At 46.9% G+C, this 23,419-nt stretch overlaps 1 protein-coding gene across 1 annotated transcript in view; it reads right to left on the bottom strand.

Annotated features, from left to right (window-relative positions):
* Nucleotides 1-23,419, bottom strand: part of CIMIP2B (ciliary microtubule inner protein 2B) — a 95,609-nt gene that overhangs the window by 4,957 nt on the left and 67,233 nt on the right. The window contains exons 4-5 of the mRNA XM_086962888.1: nt 19,502-19,640; nt 17,297-17,518 (exon numbers count right to left, since the gene is read on the bottom strand). Of these exons, the coding sequence (XP_086819014.1) occupies nt 17,297-17,518; nt 19,502-19,640 (361 nt within the window). The remainder of the gene's footprint in view (nt 1-17,296; nt 17,519-19,501; nt 19,641-23,419) is intronic.

The following is a 23,419-nucleotide window of genomic DNA, read 5'->3' as shown; positions in this document are numbered from 1 at the left end:
AACATAGCTTGTAGTATTTTGGAATGACCCGGATACAAACAGTAAATACAATCCTGGTGAGGGTCTTCGTAATGTAATCTTTTCTTACCACGAGAATTGCAGGGCCTGAAGAGGCTTTTTTCTCCTTGTTAGACATGGTGTTTTATCTGAGAAAAGTAAAGTTGAAAACCTTCACAATGGTTAAGTATCTGAGAGAAAGCTGAGCAGATCTCAGAGGATGACGTGCAGTAGAAAATCTTAAGTACTGGAGCTTCTCTCAGGAGTGTTCTAAAAGGTGTTGCAGCCTGAGTAACTGGAAGATAAGTTTAGTCTCTTTTTTAAAGAGACTATAATAAACTACAAAAGGTAAATGCCTTGGGGCTTCTTGATTTATAAGTATTATTCTACTATTATTATATGGTACCGGGACTCTCATCTTGACCACATAGAATGATTCCAGCCTGTGAATCTATGAAAATTCCAATACTGGAGTAACTTCACAAATACTGGAAGTTGGCTGTGAAAGGGTCTGGAGGACCCGCAAGAGGTCTGAACATGTGCACCCTGACTAGAAGTGATTCCAGCATGGTGATGAACTGTGAGTGCAGGAAAACTGCATACAATCAGGTATGGACAGAGGCTGCGACCCAACCTCTGGTGGGTCGAACTTCACTCTCCCCGCATCTTCCCCCTCTATTGATCCCTCAGACCATGGGGTGTTCGTCAGTGGGGTAGATGCCACCCAGTGACCTACATCTGAGGCAAGAATTGCGCTTCAGGGTTGTGGAGGGGAGCAGTTGTCGAAGGAGGGAGAGGACTCTTGCCCAAATAAACTTTGAGGAATACTGTCTTTCACCACACATGGACGGGGCGGTGTCTTATTGGGTGATCCCGCTGCAGCTTCTCGTTACACTCTCTTGCACACTGCCTCCATTTGACCGCATCATGGCAGGAGATAATCCGATGGCCACCTCTGCCCAACAGAAGATCGACAAATTTACCAAGCACAATGTACCTGCGGATGAGGCAGGAGTGGCAAGGGGCAGCCCTTCAGCAGACGTAGGGTCACAGACTTCCTCCATACTACATGCAATCCAAGACCTTAAAGTCACTTTGGAGGGCAAGATGGGTGAACTGAAGGTTGATCTGGCCCCGATCACACAAGACTTGTAGAATACAACTCATACGGTCACCGCAGTAGAGAGCAGAGTGTCTGAGACCAAAGATGCAGTCAAGTGCCATGAGACTCGCCTGTAAAATCTACAGCACATGGTGGGACAATTAGAGGCCCACTCTGAATATGCAGAAGGAAGATCAAGGCTATGTGTCATGGGCATCCCGGAGGGTGCCAAAGGGACTACGTCCACCATGTTCATACACAACTAGTTGCTGAGCTGGGTTCCTACAGGTGAGGTGCCGAACTATTTCAGAATCGAGCTTGTCCATAGGGCACTGATCACCAAGCCCCCAGTGGGCACCACACATGTCCCGTTCATAGTCCTTGTACTAAACTATGCTGACTGCAAACGAAATTCTTTGAGTGGCACGCAAGTCAGGATGTCTGACCCGCAAATCTTCTCCCATGATGATCTTTCCAGATAACACTTTTCCTTTCATGAAGCTAAACAAAAACTAAGGGCCATGGGAGCCACCTATACGTTCTCTTTTGTTTTAAGGCAAGAATTTCTGCTTTGTCACTCCTGAAGCAGTCTGTGCCTGGGTACAGGAGCATCCCATAGTGAGCACTGGAGACTCTCCATCACAAAGGGTTGGGGTTAGGGTCGCGGGGTGTCCTCCTGGAGAATGGTGCACAGCGTTCAGAAGGTGGCTGTATCCCAGAGACAGGAGAGCCCGGTCTTTGGGACCAGAACGTTCCCCCAGGTAAGATAAATCTTTGGCAGCAGAGGAAGTCTCAGCTACACTGGCTGCCAATGATGACACCTCACAAGCCGTACCGGACACTCAGTGATGTAATTTATGTATTTATTATTTATTAAGGCGTTTTATATAGCGCTAGCCTGAACCGAGGGTATTGGAGCGCTTGGTTACGCCGGAACCACACCCAAGCTACAGAAAAGACTCCAACGCATCCAGAACACCTCCGCCCGACTCATCCTGGACATCCCCCGACACAGCCACATCTCCGGCCACCTGAAGGACCTGCACTGGCTCCCCGTCAGCAAGAGGATCATGTTCAGGCTCCTCACCCACGCAAACAAGTCTCTCCACGACCTGGGCCCCAAGTACCTCAACGACTGCCTGAACTTCTACACGCCCACCCGCCAGCTACGTTCTACAAGCCTCGCCCTCGCCGCCGTACCACGCATCCGAAGAGCCACCGCCGCAGGTAGATCCTTCTCCTACCTGGCGGCCAAGACATGGAACTCCCTCCCCATCCATCTTCGGCTGACCCAGGACCATCTCGCCTCCAGGAGACAACTCAAGACCTGGCTGTTCGAGCAATAGCGGACCCCTTCCCCCAAGCGCCTTGAGACCCTGCAGGGTGAGTAGTGTGCTATACAAATGTTATGATTGATTGATTGATTGATTGATTTTTTAGCAAGATTCATACAATAAAGCAGTATTCTACATGTAGGTTTGGAAGTCCAAGTGTGCTGAGCAGCATGGAGGTAGAACGTAAGTCCTGGGATAACCTCATAGAGTGCACGTTGTCTTGGGGTGGATACAATAAAGCAGTATTCTACATATAGGTTCGGAAGTCCAAGTGTGCTGAGCAGCATTGAGGTAGTCCGTGAGTCCTGAGATAACCTCATAGAGTGCACGTTGTCTTGGGGTTGAACCACTTGGGGGGGGGGGGAGCAGTTAGGGGGAAAATAGCAGGGAGGCGGTAAGTCTTAGAGCTACAATGTCTGGGAGAGACGAAGAGCAGGGATTTGCGTTTAGATGGCAGCTATCCATTTGGGAGGGAGCGGTTGAGGAAAAGGACTTTTAGGTGTTTTTTTAATTTGGTGAAGGATGAGATAGTCCTGATACCTACATGCTGCAGTTTTTTGTTTGCGTGTTTTTATAGGGATGAGTAGTAGGGTGCTGGAGTTCCTTGTCTGACCAGCCCTCTTGAGTTTAGCAGCCAAATACTCAAGTATCCTATGCGCAGGGCTTTGTGTGTGAGGCAGGCAGTTCTGAAACTGGTACGCAATTCGACTGGGAGCCATTTTATTTCTCTGAGTGCTGGTAAATTTGTGGTCGTATTCCCTGATTCCAGAGACCATTCTAGCTGTTGCGTTGAGAGTAGTTTTGAGAGGGGCTGGGTGAAATTTTGTTGTACCAATGAGGGTGGCATTCCCATAGTTGAGTCTGGATAGCATCAGTGATTGGGTGGCTTGCTTGAGGTCGTTGGTCGGGATGAATGGTTTCATTTTGTTAAGTAGATTCAGGTTGACGAAGGCACTCTTTGCGGAGTTCTTGATGTGTTTGGCCATGTCGAGTTTTGAGTCTAGGGTGATTCCTAATGATTTAAAGGAATGGGTCAGAGTGTGATTTCCGTTAAGAGCATCCAAAGCTCTTCTTAGCCATTCTGAAATATGAGGGTTCTCTTCTTTGTTGGAGATGAGGAGGATTTCGGTTTTTTCTTGGTTGAGTTTTAAGTGGTTAAGCGACAGCCAATGTTGGAATTTTTCTTTTAAAGTTACCTTTAGTCTGTGAATGTCATCTATGAAGGAGGTTTCTAGATAGATCTGCATATAGGTGGAAAGGGATGTTAGCATTTTTGAGTAGGGTGGTGAGGTGTTCCATGTATATGTTGAACAGTTGAGGTGGGACCACTGAACCTTTGGGGACGCCCCTGTTGACAGGGTGTAGGTGGAATTAATGCGAACACTGCCCGGATTTATACCGGGTCAAAAGGGGGTGGTGATGGACGGAGCATCTGAATCAATCAAACACTCACACCCAGTCAAAAGATCTGGGTTTAATCGATCACCGTTCTTTAGCCCACTCTGCCACCCCAGTTCAGACATGGCTATATGCAAATCAGTCTGACCCTGTGCCTCATGGGAACAGTCCAGCCCGAACTGCCAAGCCATGTCTTCCCTGGACCGGAAACAAGCTTCCGAGGACCGGTATCTGGCATTCCAGCCGTCTTCAGCCCGGCTTGCTTGAATCTAGTGGCAAAGTGAGCAAGGGACTCACGTCTGAGCATACCCTGCCACACTTATGGCGGCCAAAAGCGGTACAAAAGGGGGTGGTGATGGACGAAGCATCTGAATCAATCAAACACTCACACCCAGTAAAAAGATCTGGGTTTAATCCATCACCGTTCTTTAGCCCACTCTGCCACTCTAGTTCAGACATGGCTATATGCAAATCAGTCTGACCCTGTGCCTCATGGGAACAGTCCAGCCCGAACTGCCAAGCCATGTCTTCCCTGGACCGGAAACAAGCTTCCGAGGACCGGTATCTGGCATTCCAGCCGTCTTCAGCCCGGCTTGCTTGAATCCAGTGGCAAAGTGAGCAAGGGACTCACTTATGGCGGCCAAAAGCGGTACAAACGGGGGTGGTGATGGACGGAGCATCTGAATCAATCAAACACTCACACCCAGTCAAAAGATCTGGGTTTAATCCATCACCGTTCTTTAGCCCACTCTGCCACCCCAGTTCAGACATGGCTATATGCAAATCAGTCTGATCCTGTGCCTCATGGGCTGAAGACGGCTGGAATGCCAGAAACCGGTCCTCTGAAGCTTGTTTTCGGTCCAGGGAAGACATGGCTTAGCAGTTCGGGCTGGATTGTTCCAATGAGGTATGTACCGCGGATTTATACCGGGTCAGAAGTCTCTCGGCTAAAATTGGAGCAGTGGGATTTCATGGACACATGCTCCCTATACATTTTTTTAACTAGCATTAAATCGGGTTCTCCGTGTGATCTGCTTCCAGCCACAGTGCTTCTTCAGATGGAACATCCCGCTCCTGGAGTAGTGATGGAGCTACTAAACGCCTCTCTTAGAGAAGCACAGATGACTAGAGTCTGGAAGCATGCAATGGTTTTACCACTGTTAATAAAGCCAAATGCAGATCCGACCATGCCAGCTAATTTTAGACCCATTTCCCTGCTCCCGACTTTTTTGAAGGTCTTGGAGCAACATGTTAATGGCCAGTTATCTTCGTTCATGGAAGCATCACAATTTCTGCACAACTCGCAATCAGGATTCAGAGCAGGGTTCTCTACAGAGACCACATTGCTAGGCGTTACTGAGATGTTACGTCAGCGCTTGGATGCCGGAGACACAGTTGCCCTTATTTCATTAGATCTAAATGCCGCCTTTGATATGGTTTCCCATACCATATTACTTAAATCTTTACAGGCACTGGGTATTGCTGGGACTGCGCTTGGCTGGGTGTCTTCCTTTTTATCGAATGAACATTTCAGGTGTTCTCCACTATGGCCTCTTCAAAGTCCTATTCATCCCTGTATGGTGTGCCACAGGGCTCTATTTTGAGCCCGTTGTTCTTCAACATGTATGTGCAACCATTAGCAATGATTGCGTAAGCGGCAGGGCTTGCATTGTTTTCCTACGCTGAGGATACACAAATCATCTTTTCTTTATCGGCGGGTGGGAAACAGGACCCTTCTAATCTGCAACTAGGCTTTCGCAAGATTGCAGCATGGATGCAACTCAATTTGCTCAAGCTTAACGGGAAAAAGACGGAAGTACTTATTTTTGGGAAAGGGTCCGAACTTTGGGGCCCCCAACAATGACTAGCTGAAACGGGCCCTTTACCTAAGCCCTCCTCTCAGGCCCGCAATCTAGGCTTTGTTATCGACAATAAATTGTCAATGAAACAACAGGCAGTACAGACTGCAGCCACCTGTTTTACCATCTTAAAACGGCTAAAAAAAAAATATGAATGCTCCCTGTTGACACCCAAAGGCAGTCGTCCAAGCTCTAGTAACATCTCACCTAGATTACGGTAACATTCTCTTCTTGGGGTCTAACAGAGAGGTACTACGCAAGCTCCAGGTGGTGCAAAATTGCTTTGTGGCCTTCCCAGAATGTCCAACATGGGAAATGCCCTGAGAAACTGCATTGGCTTAAGGTCGAACATCGCATAAAATGTAAAGCCTTATGGTATGTGTTCAGAATTAAGATGGGCTCTGCTCCCAAATATCATCAAGATCTGGTTCACACGTACCGCCCCCCGCGCCTTCTTTGCTCGACTTTAGGAGAACTGTTTGAAATCCCGAGGTTCAAATTGTCGAGAATGGGAGGTCGCTCCTTTTCTCTACTTGGGCCAACCTAATGGAATTCCTTACCTGATGGGATGAGGAGGGAGAAGCTGTATCCCATCTTCCGGGAGCAATTAAAAACCTGTTTTTTTTTTACCAACATTGCTAATTCCGATATTTACGAGTTTCCGTTATGGCTTGCGCTGGGAAACCTTTGTTGGGTAGGTGTGCGCACTACAAAATAAAATAACATAACATAACATAACAGGTCTGAGGTAAAGTTTTTTTTAAATTCTTTTTGAGTGGCTGTGTTAGAAGGAGGAGAACCAGCATAGGACTTCCTCATCAGCACCTACCCTTTCTTGCAAAGCCTTGATGAGAAGTTGGTGATCAACTGTGTCAAAGGTTGCCGATAGGTCTTGGAGAATGAGGAGGCAACATTGGTCGGAATCAAGGGATTTGTGGATGTCGTCTGTGATGTTAAGGATCATGGTCTCGGTGCTATAGACTTTTCTGAAACCCGATCGGTGGGGGTCAAGAAGGTTAATGCTATCCATGTGCTGAGTCAGCTGTTGGAGGACACATTTTTCAAGGATTTTGGATAGGAGGGGGAGATTGGAGAAGGTTCTGAAGGTACGGTCACTTGCCCATTGGCTAGTGGCCTCTGTGACGTTGAAACTTCGAATCTACACTACTGGTCTGGTTGCTCCAGACTGGCCCTTGCTCCCCTGAAAAGGAGCAGCCCATCAGACTTTGCTGGTCTGATTAAGAAGCCATATTCGATTCCTGCGTGGGTTGCCTTAGCCAAGGCTTGTTGACTCCAATCCGGAAGCCAACACCGCCGACAGCGAGAGCCTTTGTGGGACAGTCCGTGCCTGACTCCTGGTTGTCGTCGACGCCTCCTGATCCACGTGGCTGCAGAGACAAGCTTCACGACATCACCTGATTGCTTCGCCACATCGCCTGGTTCCTTTCTGGTTCCTTCCTGGGCACTGGCTAGTGACCCAGACTCTGTCCCCTCTGCTTTCAGGTACTCTTCATCCTCGATCCGCTGTTGGATCCAACCGGACACTTCTCTGCTGGTCGCATGCAGCATCTTTTTCCAAGGCTCCATAGGATTCAGTGACGAAACCCGACACACTTTGACACCTATGCACCCGCTTCCTGTGGGTGAGGTAACACGAGTACTCCGGAGCTCCTGTGGGTAGTGACTATCCTAGTGTTTAACTTTCAAGTAACTTTCTCCTAGTCCGCCCGGAAGTGACCTAAAAAAACTAGTTTCCAATTCTTTCGTTCCCATTCTAACTCTATGGTAACTTGCGTGTGTGTAAAGACACTGCACACGCCTCCCGTGGGCCTCCTACTTCCTATCCTTTGGTAGTACAGTGTAGCCCCAGCGATTCCCTAGGCCCTAGGCCTATCCTTTGTTCGTGACGTGCTTCCTATACCACTATTTTAGTGTATGGTTTGACGTGCCCCTAGAGTGCTACTGTATATTGTGCAACTTATTGTATGATAATTAAGTAACTTGTTATGTGCTTGTGACTCTGATCTCATAAAGAGCTCAGAAGTGTTGTTTAGAAATAAATACATATATATTTTATATATATCCTGTGTGGTGTCCTTTCATTTAGTATTCAAGGGGTTACATATGGTAAAACAGCTGGCTTTACATGCCCTCTGAAGTTTTAGCCTAAGACTACTTTGTCCATGCTACCTCTAGGATAGCTGGTCTATAAGGTTGACTTTACAACCATCACCATAAGGCACACATGAATCATTGTTACATTTTGCGATTTCTTAATTGCGAAAATTAAGGAATCGCAATTAAGAAATCGCAAAATGCTATGCATTAAAAAATCGCAATATTTTTTGCGAATCAGTATTTTTCCTTAATTGCGATTCACAATTTGCGAATCGCAATTAAGGAAACCCCTTCCCATTGATTCCTATGGGCCAAAAGGCCCATAGGAATCAATGGGAAGGCATTCACATTTTGCGAATTTCAAATTGCGATTTGCAAAATGTGAATGCAATTTCAAGGGTGCAGGGGGGGGGGTTCAAAGAATCTCTCCCTGCACCCCTGAAATGTAACTTTGAATGTAATTTACACACACACATGCCCCAAGGGCATGTGTGTGTAAATTAAAAGTTAAAAAAATGCAATTTGTGCACATTTGAAAGTTTTCGGTAAATTAGCATGAAGTTCAACTTCATGCTAATTTACCACTTCCAAATTGCGAATTTGCAATTACAAAATGATCATGCATTGCATTTAAGAAATCTGAAATTGCGATTTCTTAAATGCAATCGCAATTTTAGAAATCGCAACATGGTTGCGATTCCTAAAATTGCGAAATGCATGATGCATTCCAAATTAGTCAATTGTATTCGCAAACGGCCGTAAATTGCGATTCGCACCGTTTGCGAATGCAATTGACTTTGATGCATGTGGGCCTATGGAGTTGTTTGGACTGATACAGGGTGCCCACTAGAATAGTGGACATCACATATCAGGTCAACTTCTCACAGTAAGTGTTAGTCATTTTGCAGATATTGATTTGCGATCTGAGGATAGAGTTCCATATTTCGGGTCTTTCAGTGTGGAAGATAAGATCCATTTTTACTTGTCCTTTGAAGGCGCAGTGATAGATGTTCGCGAGTAGTGATTCAGGATGTTGTCTGATCAGTTTTTATTTAGAGTTTTTTTCGCTTTGGGTGAGAGGTTAGGTGGGAAACTATTCGAGAGGTAGGCGGGGTTTGAGTAGGCTGGTGTGGCGGATGGCATAGTGACTAGGTGGGATGGGGCAGGCAGGCTATAAGGAAGGGTGGGCAAGAGTTTCTAGAGCTGTCCTTTGAGGGTAAAGTGCGAGTAGTAGAGAGATTCGTGCTATTGCTCTAGGGCTGGTTGTTGACTCTCCGGAGCATAAGGCTTAGGGTTACTCCTAGGAGGCCATTGGATGGCAAGGTATCAAGGGTCAGGCAATGGGCAGACTTTGCATGGCAGTCATGAAGGTGAAGGTTTGTGTGGCTATATTAGGGTCAGGCGCCAAGCCCCAAGATCGCCAAATCCCGATTGTTGAGGTGGCTCGGTGTGAAGCAGTTTCACTTACAGGGGGCTGTTGCATCATCCTGAGGAATCGGGGATCTAATGGTTAGATATTTCCCATTTACTGCACGGGGTTCAGCCGGTGAGAGGACGATAATGCTGCCATTTTGGAATCAGGCACCAGGAGCCATGACCTGGGATTCCTTTGGTTTGGGGCTGCGTGGCTGAGAGGTTGGTTCCTTTTACCAGGTAGGGACCTAGCCCGTTGTTCAGTGGGAGGGTTAGAGGCTGTAGCAAATTGTGCCGGACTTTCCCTGTCGGTTCGGGCGGGCCAATCTGCCATTTTAAAATCAGCTTTGATTGGCGAGTCCGACAGAATAGGTTCAGCTTTGGATTTTTTTGTATTGTGCCCTGGGTTCCTTATCCGCCATGTTTAGTCAAATCAGCGCCTATTAGCGTATGGGAAACAGATTTTTGATAGCTGAAACAATGTCGGTACACTTTGAAGTATTCTTAGAAGGTGGCTGGCTGGAGCTCGGTAGTAGGTTGACAATGGTATCTCTGAACTGTAGTGTCACTATAATGAGCGATAAATAAGGGTGATCTGGTAAGAACTAGGTGGATCAGAGAGTCGCCATGGAGCTGTGAACGGCTAAAATACAGAGGCAAGGAGCCCACATAGTAGACACGAAATCCAGAGTCCACATTAGCGGCGTTCGTCAGTGGATACTTCTTGAAGTCAGGTTGGTTATAGAGCGTGTAGGCTGATGTGGTGTGTGGAGACACAAAGTGCACCAAGAAGATAATAAAAAAAATGGTTGGCCAAGGGGTCTTGCAGGCAAACCCCACCCCTTGTCAGTATGGGTGTCGAAACATGCGGCCTCCGTGTCCCCTATGTGTTTTATGTTTTATGTGACTAGTGAACTTATTTGTAGCTTTGTTAACTCATTCATTGTAATCTCATTCACTGTTTGCCCCAATACACTCGAGACCCTGATGAAATTGCAGGCTTCACAAATTTCCCAATCTGAATACTGGCATAACTACAACCCCAGACCCGCTTGACTAATTATTAAATAATAGCTATGGCTTATCATTGCACAGTGCTCAGTACTTGTAGCCTATTCACTGTTGGCCCCAGCGTTCATGAGATCCTGATGACGTAGCCGATTTCACAAATTTCCCAATCGCTAAACCAACACAGCTCCGGCCTGCTTGGTTAACAGTTGTTCAACAGCTGTGGCATTTCAGAGGGCTCCCGACTCAAATCTCCATATAGCTGTGACTCAGCGCTTGGAAATGAGCGTGTAGAGATCATGATAATAGGGATCGGAGCTCCACCATTTTAAGGTCAGGCAGGCTTTGCAGGAGGAATCACTACACGCATGACACAGGGCGTAGGTGCTTTTACATGTGCACTTGGCAGTTGAACATCACCACAGCAGTCCAACAAATCAGAAAGAGGTGCCAGTGAATTGCGTCAAGACTCTTCGCTTTAAAAAGTGTTAAAAGCAAGGTGCTGCGCAGCGGGCAAAATCATCGCCATTTTAGTCAGGCAAGGCGTGGCTATGAATTTGTTACGGACCGTATAATCATACCGAGTTAGTTTTAGATCCGTCGATCTTACTTGGTGTTCGTCACTAATGAGCTCCGTTAAGCTAGCAGACCGACATGCAGAAGTCCGAGAGAAGTCACGGTGTCTCTAGTTGAGTTGTTAGGGTTCAGTCACCACCATTTTAAACTCTGTCTTCTTTGGATCTTCGGTAAGCCTCACTTGCAGATTCTGATTGATCCGAGACTTCCCACAGCAGGTAAACTTGACAGCAGGTGCAGCTTCACTTTATGGGGTGAAAACTGTGCTTTGTTTCCATTCCGCTTACTGCAAACTCCAGATCGAAGGACATTCATTTCCTCATTGAGCAGAGTGACGTATTCAGGCAGCCATGAGCTCTGCCGTCCGTTTCAATGTGTCAATGTGGGTGCAGGTTGCCAGTGCCTTTGCAATATTCAATGAAGACGTGTGGAGGTTTTGCACAACTCACAAGGGAACCGTCTCTCCCTTTTTCTTTCTCCCTTTCTCCCTTTCTTCTATTTTCCTTTCCCCTTCCTCTACAACAGATACTTCCAGTTCACGATGAAGTATGATGTGGGAGTTAAGGGAGGGGAAAGGTGCTATGGATTGGGTTAATATTTCTTCTTATTTGATACTGTTAGATAAAGATACACAGAAGGCACAGGCGATAGGCACTTATGGTTCACTGACATGGTTAGAGAATGATTGATACATCAGAATGCATGGCTCGAACATGGCAGCGAGGTCTCCCGCATAAACTTACAATCCTGTTGTGGAATTGTTAGACCTGTCAGCCCTAGGGTGGTCTTTATCCATTTTTTTCACCCTTGCCTTGTCTTTTCCACCACTTTTTTTGTTGGACATAGGTCTCTGGGCATCTTACCACTGCTAATCAGTGATAAGGTGCAGGTGCTCTCTCCTACCAACATGGCTGCCACAGCCCCTGCTACTGCGGAGTGGTCTTTTTAGTAAAGATACTAGTAGCCAGGAGCTGGCTGGGACATTAAGATACTGTAGCAATGCCAGCCCGCCTTTTCTGCCCATAGCTTAGACTGTGGAAGCTCCAGGAACCTTCCGGAATAGGGGAGGGGTTACACTTTGCCGCCTTAGAGAGTGGTCACCTGGTCTAGGGATATTTAGGGAAAGGAGGGAAACCTTTTTGTCAGTTGGGACGTCACTGGACCTGGGAGAACCTCTGCAGGAGTTTAGGCGGGTGGGCCTAGGGGAGGAACCTACACCACTGGAAGTGACTGGAACAAGGCACTGCCTTCTAAGCTGAGTGAGGGACTCTACCAAAACCACTGATCTGCCCAGCGTTGGGGAACCCAGAGAACCACCTGCAGTGATCTAAGGGAACCAGCCTGACTCTATGCCACCAACTCAACCCCCCCCCCCTTATTACCTATCCCGCAAGGAACTGCCTGAGAAGGGCGCAGAAGCCATCAAGCGCCAAGAGAACACCTACTTACAAGAAGGACTGCTGGGGGATCAACCAGGTATCAGTGCTGTATCATCCACGTGTTCCCTCGCTCGACCTGTGCCCCCCTGTGCTGTCCTGCCACAGTTGTTTTGCTAAACTGCCTGAACTGCCAGAGACTGCCTTCAAAGCGCTCTCCTGCGGTGCACCTGAGGAGCGCTGTGTTCCGAGAACTTGTTGAGCCCCAAATCGCTGTGAGGCCCCGAGCTCTGCATTTCCCAGGCGCTCCCCTGCTGTGCCCCTGTGCGCCTTGTGAACTCACCGCCGCAGCCCCGGTCCTCGCTGTGTGCCCCTGTGATGCGCTGTGCCTTGGAGCGCTTCTGGCTGCCCTCGGCGCTGTTGTGGGTCACCGCCACGGCCCGGTGCCGCGTGGAAGAGGTGCCGCCACTGTCCCCGAGGCCTCTGGGATGCCCGAGGCCCTGCCGTCACCACCGCTGCCCCGGCCTGAAGCCTCCCGCTGCTGCCGTCATCTCCGCGGCGGCCCCCAGGGTCAGGAGAGGGCAGCCACAGTGCTGCAGTAGGCACACTAGGCCCGAGAAGCTTACCCCAACTAGCCAATGTGACGGAACGCAGGCGCGTCATCGGCCGCACCCCCTGTGCCACATTCCGATTGGATCCCGGGAGCTGACGACGTAGGAGCTGCCCAGAATTAGGCCGAGGAAACCGCACCCCTCTGCAGCTGCGTCCTGACTGGTCCCGGGGCCACAGGAGCTACCGGAGGGACCGGGACGGGTCCCAGGTCCGTGCGAGACCTACCAGAGGGCAGGAGCCCTCCCCTCTCGTCCGCACCAGGCTGCAAGAGGCCTACTCTGCCCCACACCACCAGAGCCTTCGTGGAGGCCGAAGACAGAGGTAACACCCCTGCTGGGAGGGCGGAGGGCCCGTGACTGCCCCTCCCCTGTAGAAAACTGTAATTGGGCCTCGTTGGCCGTAGTGGTATGAAGGAGGCCTGGAGTAACGCTAGGAGGAGACTGAGAGCCCCATGACCGGGGCAGGAACACTAATTAGGCCCCTGGTGACTGCTAGTTAGTAAAGTTAACCCCTGACTAGGGGAGTGGTTAATGTAAATAAACAAACAGAATCCACTCCTCGTGTTAGGGGTGTATCCTCCACAGTTTGGGGAACACCCTTCTTGTTTTTAGGTCCCCTCACACACCAACAGGCCCCTTGGTGTCATGCTTCATCATCGGGGTCATCGTACCCCTCTACGGGGTATGGCGTGCTGCGAACTACGAATACGCGGGAGCACTTGGTAGACTATGTGTGGTGCGGGTGAGGGGTTGTTTTTATGTGAGTATATGGCAGGGTTTAGAACTAAGTGAAGGTTAAAAAGGTCCTGGCTCGTGGGGTGACTAAAAATTATTTAATGAGCCCCCGGGCTGGGGCTGTTAAAATAGAGTGTGGGAGGTTACCATGCAGACAATGTGCGTTACCTCCTATTTATGTGCGTCGACATGTTTCGGTGTAAAGACACCTTCTTCAGGACGGGGTACACAAAACCCCACCTTACTCACGTTTCTCTAACTCATATCGGAATCTCCAATAAAAAGTGAGAATGAAAGTGCAGGTTAAACAATGTACCTAGCAAAAACGTTGTTTTTTAGTCAACCTGTAAAAGAAAAGAAGACAACATTTTTTTTTCTGGTAGTCTACTTCTCCACATCCATAGGCAAAATGACCAGTGGTTACAGGTGACAAACTTTTGGTCAGGATTTACTACTATAGGTGTCAATTGTGCCTATAGTGGAATAAAATTATAAGGACAAACTAGACTTACTGACAAAAAACATAAAACACACACTCTTGTATAGTAGTTATGGTGTTTAGCATGGTTTCAGAGCGTTACACCATTTGTGGAAAAATTGTCTGAGCAAAGTTGTATTGTGCCCCTGTAAAAAAGAGGAGAGATACTTCATGCTTTTAAATATACACAACATACTGTTTTGAAGTTGATGGAAACATGTTGACGCACACAAAGAGGAGGTAACGCACATTGTCTGCATGGTAACCTCCCACACTCTATTTTAACAGCACCAGCCCGGGGGCTCATTAAATAATTTTTAGTCCCCCCACGAGCCAGGTCCTTTTTAACCTTCACTTAGTTCTAAACCCCACCATACACTCACATAAAAACAACCCCTCACCCGCACCACACATAGTCAACCAAGTGCTCCCGCATATTCGTAGGTCGCAGCACGCCGTACCCCGTAGAGGGGTACGATGACCCCGATGATGAAGCATGACACCAAGGGGCCTGTTGGTGTGTGAGGGGACCTAAAAACAAGAAGGGTGTTCCCCAAACTGTGGAGGATACACCCCTAACACGAGGAGTGGATTCTGTTTGTTTATTTACATTTGCTTAGGGAGAACGAATCCACTTTGATTTATTTCTCTCTCTCTCCCCCCTTTGTTGTTGACAGTATAGGGGAGTGGTTAAGGCAGAAGATGCCATACTGTCTTTATTGACCTTGTTTAGACAAATGCTGGTGTTATGCTCAAAGAGGTTCTTATACTTAAATGATTCTGGACCACTGCTTCATTGATCCTGCTGAGGTCCCACGTTGATATTGAAGCCTGCCTAATGAAGTATTGATTGAGTTTCCTATGCTTTTACAATGGAATGTTGTCCGAGTCCTCATGAAATGGTTTTGCCTATGCCTACAATGAAATGTTGCTAATGAGTTAATGTTGAATTGATTACAATGAATGATTTGCCAGCCCTGAGTTCAATCTAGATAAAATTATATTGATTTTAAAAGACTAGCTGGTGTGGTGTCATTTCTTGCGTGCGTTTCCTGTCTCAGTATGAGTTTGTGCTGCACTTCTACTTTACACCTAGCTTTCGGGTGCCTTCCTGCTCGCGCCAAGCTACCCCAGTGGAATTGGTGACCCCAGTTCTCACAGGAATGTTAACAGTATGCTCAACAACATCAAGAAGATGGAGGTACTCAATGAGGCCTCAAAGACGGATGCCGACATTCTGATGATCCAGGAGACACAAATTCTGGGCAACCATTTTTCCTTTTTTGGCCTGCAGGGTTTATGCTCAGGTCTATCACTCAGGTTTCCACCGAGGTTCCTGACGCATGGACATCCTGATCCGAAAACGCACACCCTTGGTAGTGTCCAAAGTATTGCATGATAATATGGGCTGGTACGTTGTGGTGATGATCACCTTTCAATTTCTTTGATTTGTGTCTACGTCTATGCCTCTTGCAGCAGCATTCTTAGAAATGCTGGGTGGCTTATATGTGAGCTCCAGAGGTACAGTGGCTTCTGCGAGGGGTTCTCAATCGGGTGTGTGACTGGACCTTGATCGCTTCTCTAACCACTCGATTGCTGGCCAAGGTTCGACGCTCTTATCGGCTTTCTTAAACAACCTGACCCTGGTTGATGTGTGGCAAGCAGACCATCCTGGAGAGAGGGGGTAAACCTTCTATTATGGTGCTTACCGGTCTTTTTCCTGACTAGATCAATTTTTCATACTCCGTTGAGAATGCCACTGAGTTTTAGATATGTGACTATTAGAGTGAGGCCTCTTGGATCACTCGCCAGTGGTGAAGGAACTTGCCTGGGACCTCCCTGGGCTGCAACAAGATGGTGCCTGAATCGCTGGTGTATTCAGAATGAGGAGCTTAGACAGATGTGTCAGTACAGATGCCAACGATTCCTTAAACTTACAGAGCACGATGTGTGAAGACCAGAAGGCCAACTTCCGTGGGATCTTATTTGGCATTCCAAGACCCAATAAGGCCATGCCCTAGAGAAAGTTAAAGATCTCAAGGAATGGCTTCTTGACCAAGAGAGCCGTTATGTGGCGCTGAGGGAGGAGTCCCTCTTGAGGGATCTGTTGCATATGCAAATATTGCTCAGGCAGGAGCTCACACAAGATGCACATATATCAATGGGGCAACAAGGCTAGCAGGACCTTGCATTGGTTATGCACCCCCAAGAAGATTGGTGCCCATATTGTCGAAGACGGTTCACGAGTAACTAGCATCAAGCCCACTCCACATGCCTTTGAGTCTTACTACCAAGGCCTGTATAGATCTGATCCTGCAAGCCCCCGAGCAGACCTCTATCAATTTGTAGAGGACCTACCAGTACCCCGCCTAGCACCAGACTGATAGCCAGGGGGAACTGCTTGCGGTGTGATGTACCAAATAGGGGTTTGCCCCATACGTTCTGGCATTGCACTGCACTTTCACACATATGGAATGGGGAACTGAGACTCCTGTAAGGAGTGCTGGGTTGGAGCATACCTAGAGACCTCAAAAGTATTCTTCTTTATATTACAAACAGCTTAGAGGGTAACAGGTAACAGAGGGACTTGCTTTGGTTAGGTCTGATCATCACAAGATGAGCTATTGCGCAAGCATGGAAAGATACTGAGGCTCCCTCCGTCGAGCAGTGACCTAGGGCATGGATTTTTTGCATGGGACTGGAAATCACGATTTACCTGGCAAGAGGGTGCCCCCAGAAACACAAGAAGATATGGAAAGAATGGGCTGGATACAGGGATATACAGTTGGAGCCATGATCCATTTTTGGAGCTATGCCCTCACAAAGCACTGAAATGCACAACTTACATATTGGGTAGAGGGCTTCGAGTTCGAAGCACAGCCATATGCCATCTATGGTGCCTGTCCGTTGTAATGCTCTGTACTACTTTTGGGAACTGTTTGATAAAATCAATAAAAATGTTTTCTTTAAATTAAATATACATTAAGGCAGCAGTTATTCTGCACGTATCTACATGAGGTGCGGATACCAGAAAAACTATCTGATTATTCATTGCCCTTTCTGTGACCAACCATAAGTTGTTGTCCAATTTTGAGATTAAGTATGTGCGCTCTGCCCAATTCTTGGAGACACCGGAGGAACTGGCTTTGCACTGTGGAACACTATTTGGAGGGAGGTATTTCGTCCTTTCCTGCTTCTTGAGTGGAAAACTTGGATGCCATAGGTCAGTCATCTGACCCAATGCATTGCCCTATTCCTGCCTCTCTTGGCTGATGCCTATCTGAAACTCACCTGGCACATAGCCCGTGTAGCGGGGCAATAAACCCAGGTTGGTCGGGTAGATGTTGGCTAGTTCAGGGAGACTCTTGCTGTGCAGTCGGGTCTCAGCCAACCTGTCACCTGCTAACTTCTTGTTCGATGTCATCTTACCAAACTCCACCATGGCATGGTTTGTTATTATGGGATAGCCGGAACCAATGAGGAAGCGAGCACGGGGCACATATCCAGTAAAACCTGCATGTATGACATAGGGATAAAACACAGGAGTTCATTTAAATAAAAGTTTAGACATGGGATCAAAGGCAACTTGTTATTGTCTTCATGATTTTTTATACTCATCAGCAACTAGTTTACATTCTTACAAATCTGTTTATTTTCTACTGGGGCACATTTTCCTTATGTAGAAGGCCTTCACCTACACCACCTTTAAATATGCAATTGTTCCTACCCTGGAAATACCTTAACTATCACCTACAGGTGTATAAAAAATAGGCTTTTATCGTATCTTACCAGATCCAGATTTCCATGTGGAAACCCACGTATACATCTGGAAAGGACTGGTTAATTGATGGGCTTTTCTACAAGAGTATGTCAGTGTTGAGAACGTGCTTATAGGTGGGATGGAGCTTTTCCAAGGGCGATGGCCATGCAGAATCGGATGTATGATGTTACAACGCATGCTTTTACCACGCATGCTGTTGCAACGCAAGTATTACAACGCAAGCCTTTACAACGCATTACACTTGGGTGTGCTGGATAGTGAATAGTTTAATTTACTATTCCAACTCCAGTCCCCGTGGACACTAGGGAAGGTGTTGGATAGTAAATTAAAACTATTCCCTATCCTAGAGCGCCCCCTAGTGTAATTCGGTGTAAAGTTTTTCATTGTAATACTTGCGTTGTAACAGCACTGCGTGGTAAAAGTTTTGTTGTAAAGGATGTTTCCCTGAAGAATCCGGTGAACATTCATAGTCTCAACTTTCCGATTACATACAAGCCTTTGAAAGCCACCACAGAAAAAGCAGCACTGAGTTCTACTCAGCATTCTAGATAAGGTGATTAGCTCTGAAGAATGATTGATGGAAAGAGATCTTGGTTACACTTCATAACTAACAGCCAGATTCCTCATTGAAAATTGCACTCGCAAAGGGCCAGATTCTGAGAATCTGGCCCTTTGCGAGCGCAATTTTTGCATTTGGGATTCATCATCCCAAATACAATAATCGCTAATAGCAAAATCGCCAAATTGCGAGTAATTGTATTTAAGGAATCTCTATTTGAGATTCCTTAAATGCAATTCATTAACCATTTTTTAATTGCGGATTCGCAATTTTTGGCAGCTATTTACCGCGAAGTCTGACTTCGTGGTAAATAGCAAAAACTTCGAAAAATGCACTTTAGTGCATTTTTCTAAGGTGTATATTACACACACACATGTCCTTTGGACATCTGTGTGCGCAACATCAGTCTACATTTTCATTTCAGGGGTGCTGCAGGTTGTCCTTTGGACACCCCTGGCACCCTTGAAATCGCATCCTTATTTGCGATTAGCAAATTGCTAATCGCAAATAAGGAATAACTCCCCATTCATTCCTATGGGCCTAAAGGCCTTAATAGAGATTCCTTAATAATCGCTTTTAAGGACTCGCAAAACGGGACAATGATGAATCTGGCTGATATCCATAAGCAAGGAAAGCATTTATAACATGGGAAAAACTAGCTAGAGAGTACTAGAACGAAAACATTTCACTGGCTTTCAAAATTGTTTTTCACCCTACTATCGATTAAGCCCTGGTACTTGGACTTATATGTACCAATGTTTCTAAAACCAAGTTGCACTTGTTCCAATAGATGCATCACATAAGAGGATACTAAAGCTTTTGATAAACTGTTTAGCGAGGAGTGTTCGAAACCTTTTCTCAATTGTCATACCTAGGATCGAAAGGGGCTTTATATCCTCTTGAATGGTTCCAAATGGCTTCCTCTTGATTGTCACAATGAATGTGGGCATTTCTCTGACAATCTTGAGACATTTTAACTCATCGGACATTGTGTCTTCTTTAAACAGCTCTTTCTTGGTAATCAGTTGACTTAAATGTCACCCAATTTGGCACATACGCTCTCATCTACATCTGGGGTAAGCTAAATCCAAAAAAGCCACAAATCTTCCCCCTGTCACCCCATCTCTAGCCTCCGAGCCATCCTGATTCTGCTCACCGGAGATGAAGTATTTGTGTGGGCTGTCATCATCCATGTAGTAAGGGGAGCCTTGGTCCTGGAAGGCGTGCGGTGAGAAAAATGGCTCTGCATCTTTTGCAACTGCAGGAAGGGGGGTCCTGTACTTGGCAGTGAGAAGCTGAAAGGGCAACAAAGGATTTTGTTAATTATCGAGAAAAGACTATGGTCCAATGTTTGATGGAAATGTTATTTGCACAGAGAAAAGCACATTTTTCACATACTAAAGTGTACCATCAGCTAAAACCGATTCTGTAATTTGCCTGATTTTAGCTTCTGTAAGTGGTGGTCTGTTTTGTCATAACTTATCACAATGTGTGCATATGAAAAAACTTTGTTCCATTATTATCCAGTTGGAGTTCATAGATCTTCCAAGGTATCCTGGACATTCAGTGTAGCCGTAAAATGCATGCCATATAATTTCTTATTTATCATCAGAAATAATGTTGGAATTGCTATTCAAATAAAGTGTCATAGATGGTGCAATATGTTTAGAGCCCTAGCTGTGCAAGGAATTTTAGAGCACGTATCTGCCCCAAAATGATCCCTTCTGAAAGTGCATGACTACACAAGAGTCTGATTGAACTGAATTATGTAGGTTTCTTCTACAATGTCATCACGTGATTACGCTGATCTGTATTAGTATCCAAATCAATTTGAATTGTACATGTTGTTTGAATTCAGGGAAGCATAGTTGATTAGCAGTGTTAGTATGTCTTTATTTATTGCCATGGAAACCACGTATTCAATTGTAGAATTGGAATTAGCCATGTAAATGCATGCAAAGTAATCTCATTTCATTACTACCCAGATTGAAGTAGGGTTCAGGCGGCATATGATACTGGTTTGCAAACTGAAAGGATCCAAGTCGTTTCTAAGTAATAGTTATGCTGACATTATAGGTTTTTATTAGATAAAGAATTGAAAACCAGCGGATCCAGAACGCCTCAGCACGACTCATCCTGGACATCCCCCGTCGCAGCCACATCTCCGGACACCTGAGAGATCTGCATTGGCTCCCGGTCAACAAGAGAATCACCTTCCGTCTCCTCACCCACGCACACAAAGCCCTACACAGCCAAGGCCCAGGATACCTCAACAGCCGCCTCATTCTTCTACGCTCCCAAACGCCAGCTTCGATCGACCAGCCACGCCCTCGCCACCGTCCCCCGCATCCGTAGAGCCACCACAAGGGGACTGTCATTCTCCTACCTCGCCGCCAAGACATGGAACTCCCTCCCCACCCACCTCCGCCTGACCCAGGACCACCTCGCCTTCAGGAAGCAACTCAAGACCTGGTTGTTCGAGCAGTAGCAGATTCCCCCCCCCCCCCCCCCCCCCCCCCCCCCCCCAGCGCCTTGAGACCCTCTGGGTAAGTAGTGCGCTATATAAATGCAATGATTGATGATTGATTGATTGACTCTTTTTTTTCTAGCATTATCGATTACACATTGGTCACTATTTCAGTGTTTTGTTTCTGGAGAGTTATACTTTGCCCTAATATTGACAAAGATGTACTGAATAGTAGACTTGAGTATCACGAATAGTGAAATAGCACATTTCTAGCTGTCTTAGTTAGCCCAATACTGCAGAAGTCTGTTGAAGTGCCTATTCAGAAGTACTTTGTTCAACTTACATTGACATTAGCTGTAGTTTGGTCCTTATAGAATACCTTTCATCTGATAAAGAGGATCTGTTGAAGGATCAACCAGTATCAAACAGCCACTTATGGCCGTAGTTCTGGTGAATTGTGGTGCAACTCAACCTTTGAGTAAAAGGTTGTCTTAACGACCTACAATCTGTTACCACTGAGGTTTGCTTGCTTTCTTCCTTATCCACTGATGGATTGAAATCATCTTTCAGGATAACCTGGAATCATGGATCAAGAAAAAACATTCAGAATGGCGATCTCTTCTATGAAGAGCATTGTCTGTTCTTAGACCATTGCCAGGAAAAACAATGAGGTGTGCTGGTTGAATAACACACGACCAATCATCCATCGGAGGAATTTCACATGCCTCCTGTAGGAAAGTGGGATCTGCTTTAATGGTTCCCCCCACTTTTTGAATGGTGTCAGCATGTTTTGACCTAGTCTGCTGGGATCCTGTTAATCAGGATCCAGGCAACTGTGCTTTCTCCCCTAAATTGACATGGTAAGTACTTTGGTACCTCCATAATTGGCTACTGGTGTACCCTTGTAAGGCCCTAGTATATGGTACTAAGGTACCCAGGGCATAGGTACACCAGGGGTCTCCCATGGACTGCAGCATGTATTGTGCCACCCATGGGAGTCCACTTAAACTGTGACATCAGGCCTAACATTGCAGCCTGTGTGAGTTAGTGCTTGCAAATCTCACAATGGATATAAATGTCCTTATATCTGGCATCCCTACACTAAAAACCTATAAGACACCCCTATGGCAGGCTCTTCAGTACTAAGGGTGGGGTGCTTGGTTTAAAATATGAGGGTGCCCCTACATGAGCAGGACACCCCTACAAACCCAGAAGTTGATTCTCCAGGCTTTGTAAGTTTGGTCAGCCATTTTTAAGACCTACAGTGGAAATCAGTCATTGCGAGATGTCTAACTATATAGTGGGTGCACCAAACTTGATCATGTTCGGTAACAAACATGTTGGAATCATACTCCAACACCAATTCCAGTTTTGGAAGTATAATCCCATGTACTAGGGGTACCCTTGGCGTACCACCCGTAACATCCATTCAGGGTCTGTCAGCAAGCTAGTGCTGCTGCCAACCACAGACACGATGCTGCCCTCCTGCTACTGAGCTTGAGCAGCGGAAGGTAGAACAATAAGTTTCCTGTCACAGGGAGGTGTGACCACCTACGAGACAGGACTTAGTGTATTGGGCTGGGGTGGGGACGCTTGCCAGTACCACCAGACTGCTTTGAAGAGCACATTTGCTGCCCTCAATGCATACTCCAGTTTGAACCAGTTCAGGAACCCTTGATTTCAGCGCTGGCACAAAACTGGACAAAAGACGCTAGAGTATCCTCCCCTCTGTCAAGACCCTCCTCTGGGGGGTACCCCCGAGTCATTCCAACCCTTGGCTTAGGGTACTTAAGGGCACCCTTTTGGGTGGAACCTGACATTAGTCGTGGGACAAGACTCAACCCTGAAACTACGAGTCGCTCTTCAATCATCTGAACACTTGGACTTTATTGGACTTTGACTGGAACAGAGACTGAATCAAGGAAGACTCCTGCTGCTTTTGGTCTTGCTGTTCTTCAAGTCTTCTTCATCGACTGTGTCTGTGCTTCATCCAGTTTCCTCAACAGACCTGTGGGCATCAAGGACACCAGAAGAAATCTCCCTTTAAGTGAAGGAGTCACTTCCCTGCATCTGCAGGCACCTCAACAAAGCTGACCGGTCTGCTGCTCCTGTCGTCTTACACACTTCCCAAGGCCCAGCAACACAGGTGATGGTTCTCGGCTCCTAGGGGCCTGACCTGTCTTCTCAGTAATTTTGAGGACAGTATCCCTCACCAGGCCGCTGGAACCAAGCCCCTGTGCACTGTGTTGACCTGCCATTGCCAAAGATTATTGGCTCGGCACTCAAGAGATCTTCAGGTTACAAGAAGCTCCAGCCTCCAGCACCTCATCCCTCGAAGATTAGATTACTCACTGCATCCTTTGCACAGTGGGCCTCCATCTTAGGTGAGCTGCTTGAGACTCCTGTGCCTTTGGCCCGTGGGTCCTCATGAGGGTCTTCTCTTGCTTCAGTGAGCACCCCTGCTTGCTCAGGGCCTGCTCTGACTCTCCTGTATTTGGTGAATCCCTTGGACCTTGCTGGTTCCAACATTTGCTCCTTTCTGTCTTCTAAGCCAGTTGCGGCTACCAAGGCTTGATGGTGCTCCTGCCGGACACCGGAACCAGAAGT

Source organism: Lissotriton vulgaris, chromosome 3_1 (genome assembly GCF_964263255.1).
Source record: "Lissotriton vulgaris chromosome 3_1, aLisVul1.2, whole genome shotgun sequence".
NCBI classification, from domain to species: domain Eukaryota; kingdom Metazoa; phylum Chordata; class Amphibia; order Caudata; family Salamandridae; genus Lissotriton; species Lissotriton vulgaris.
This window is presented reverse-complemented; position numbering and strand designations above follow the sequence as displayed.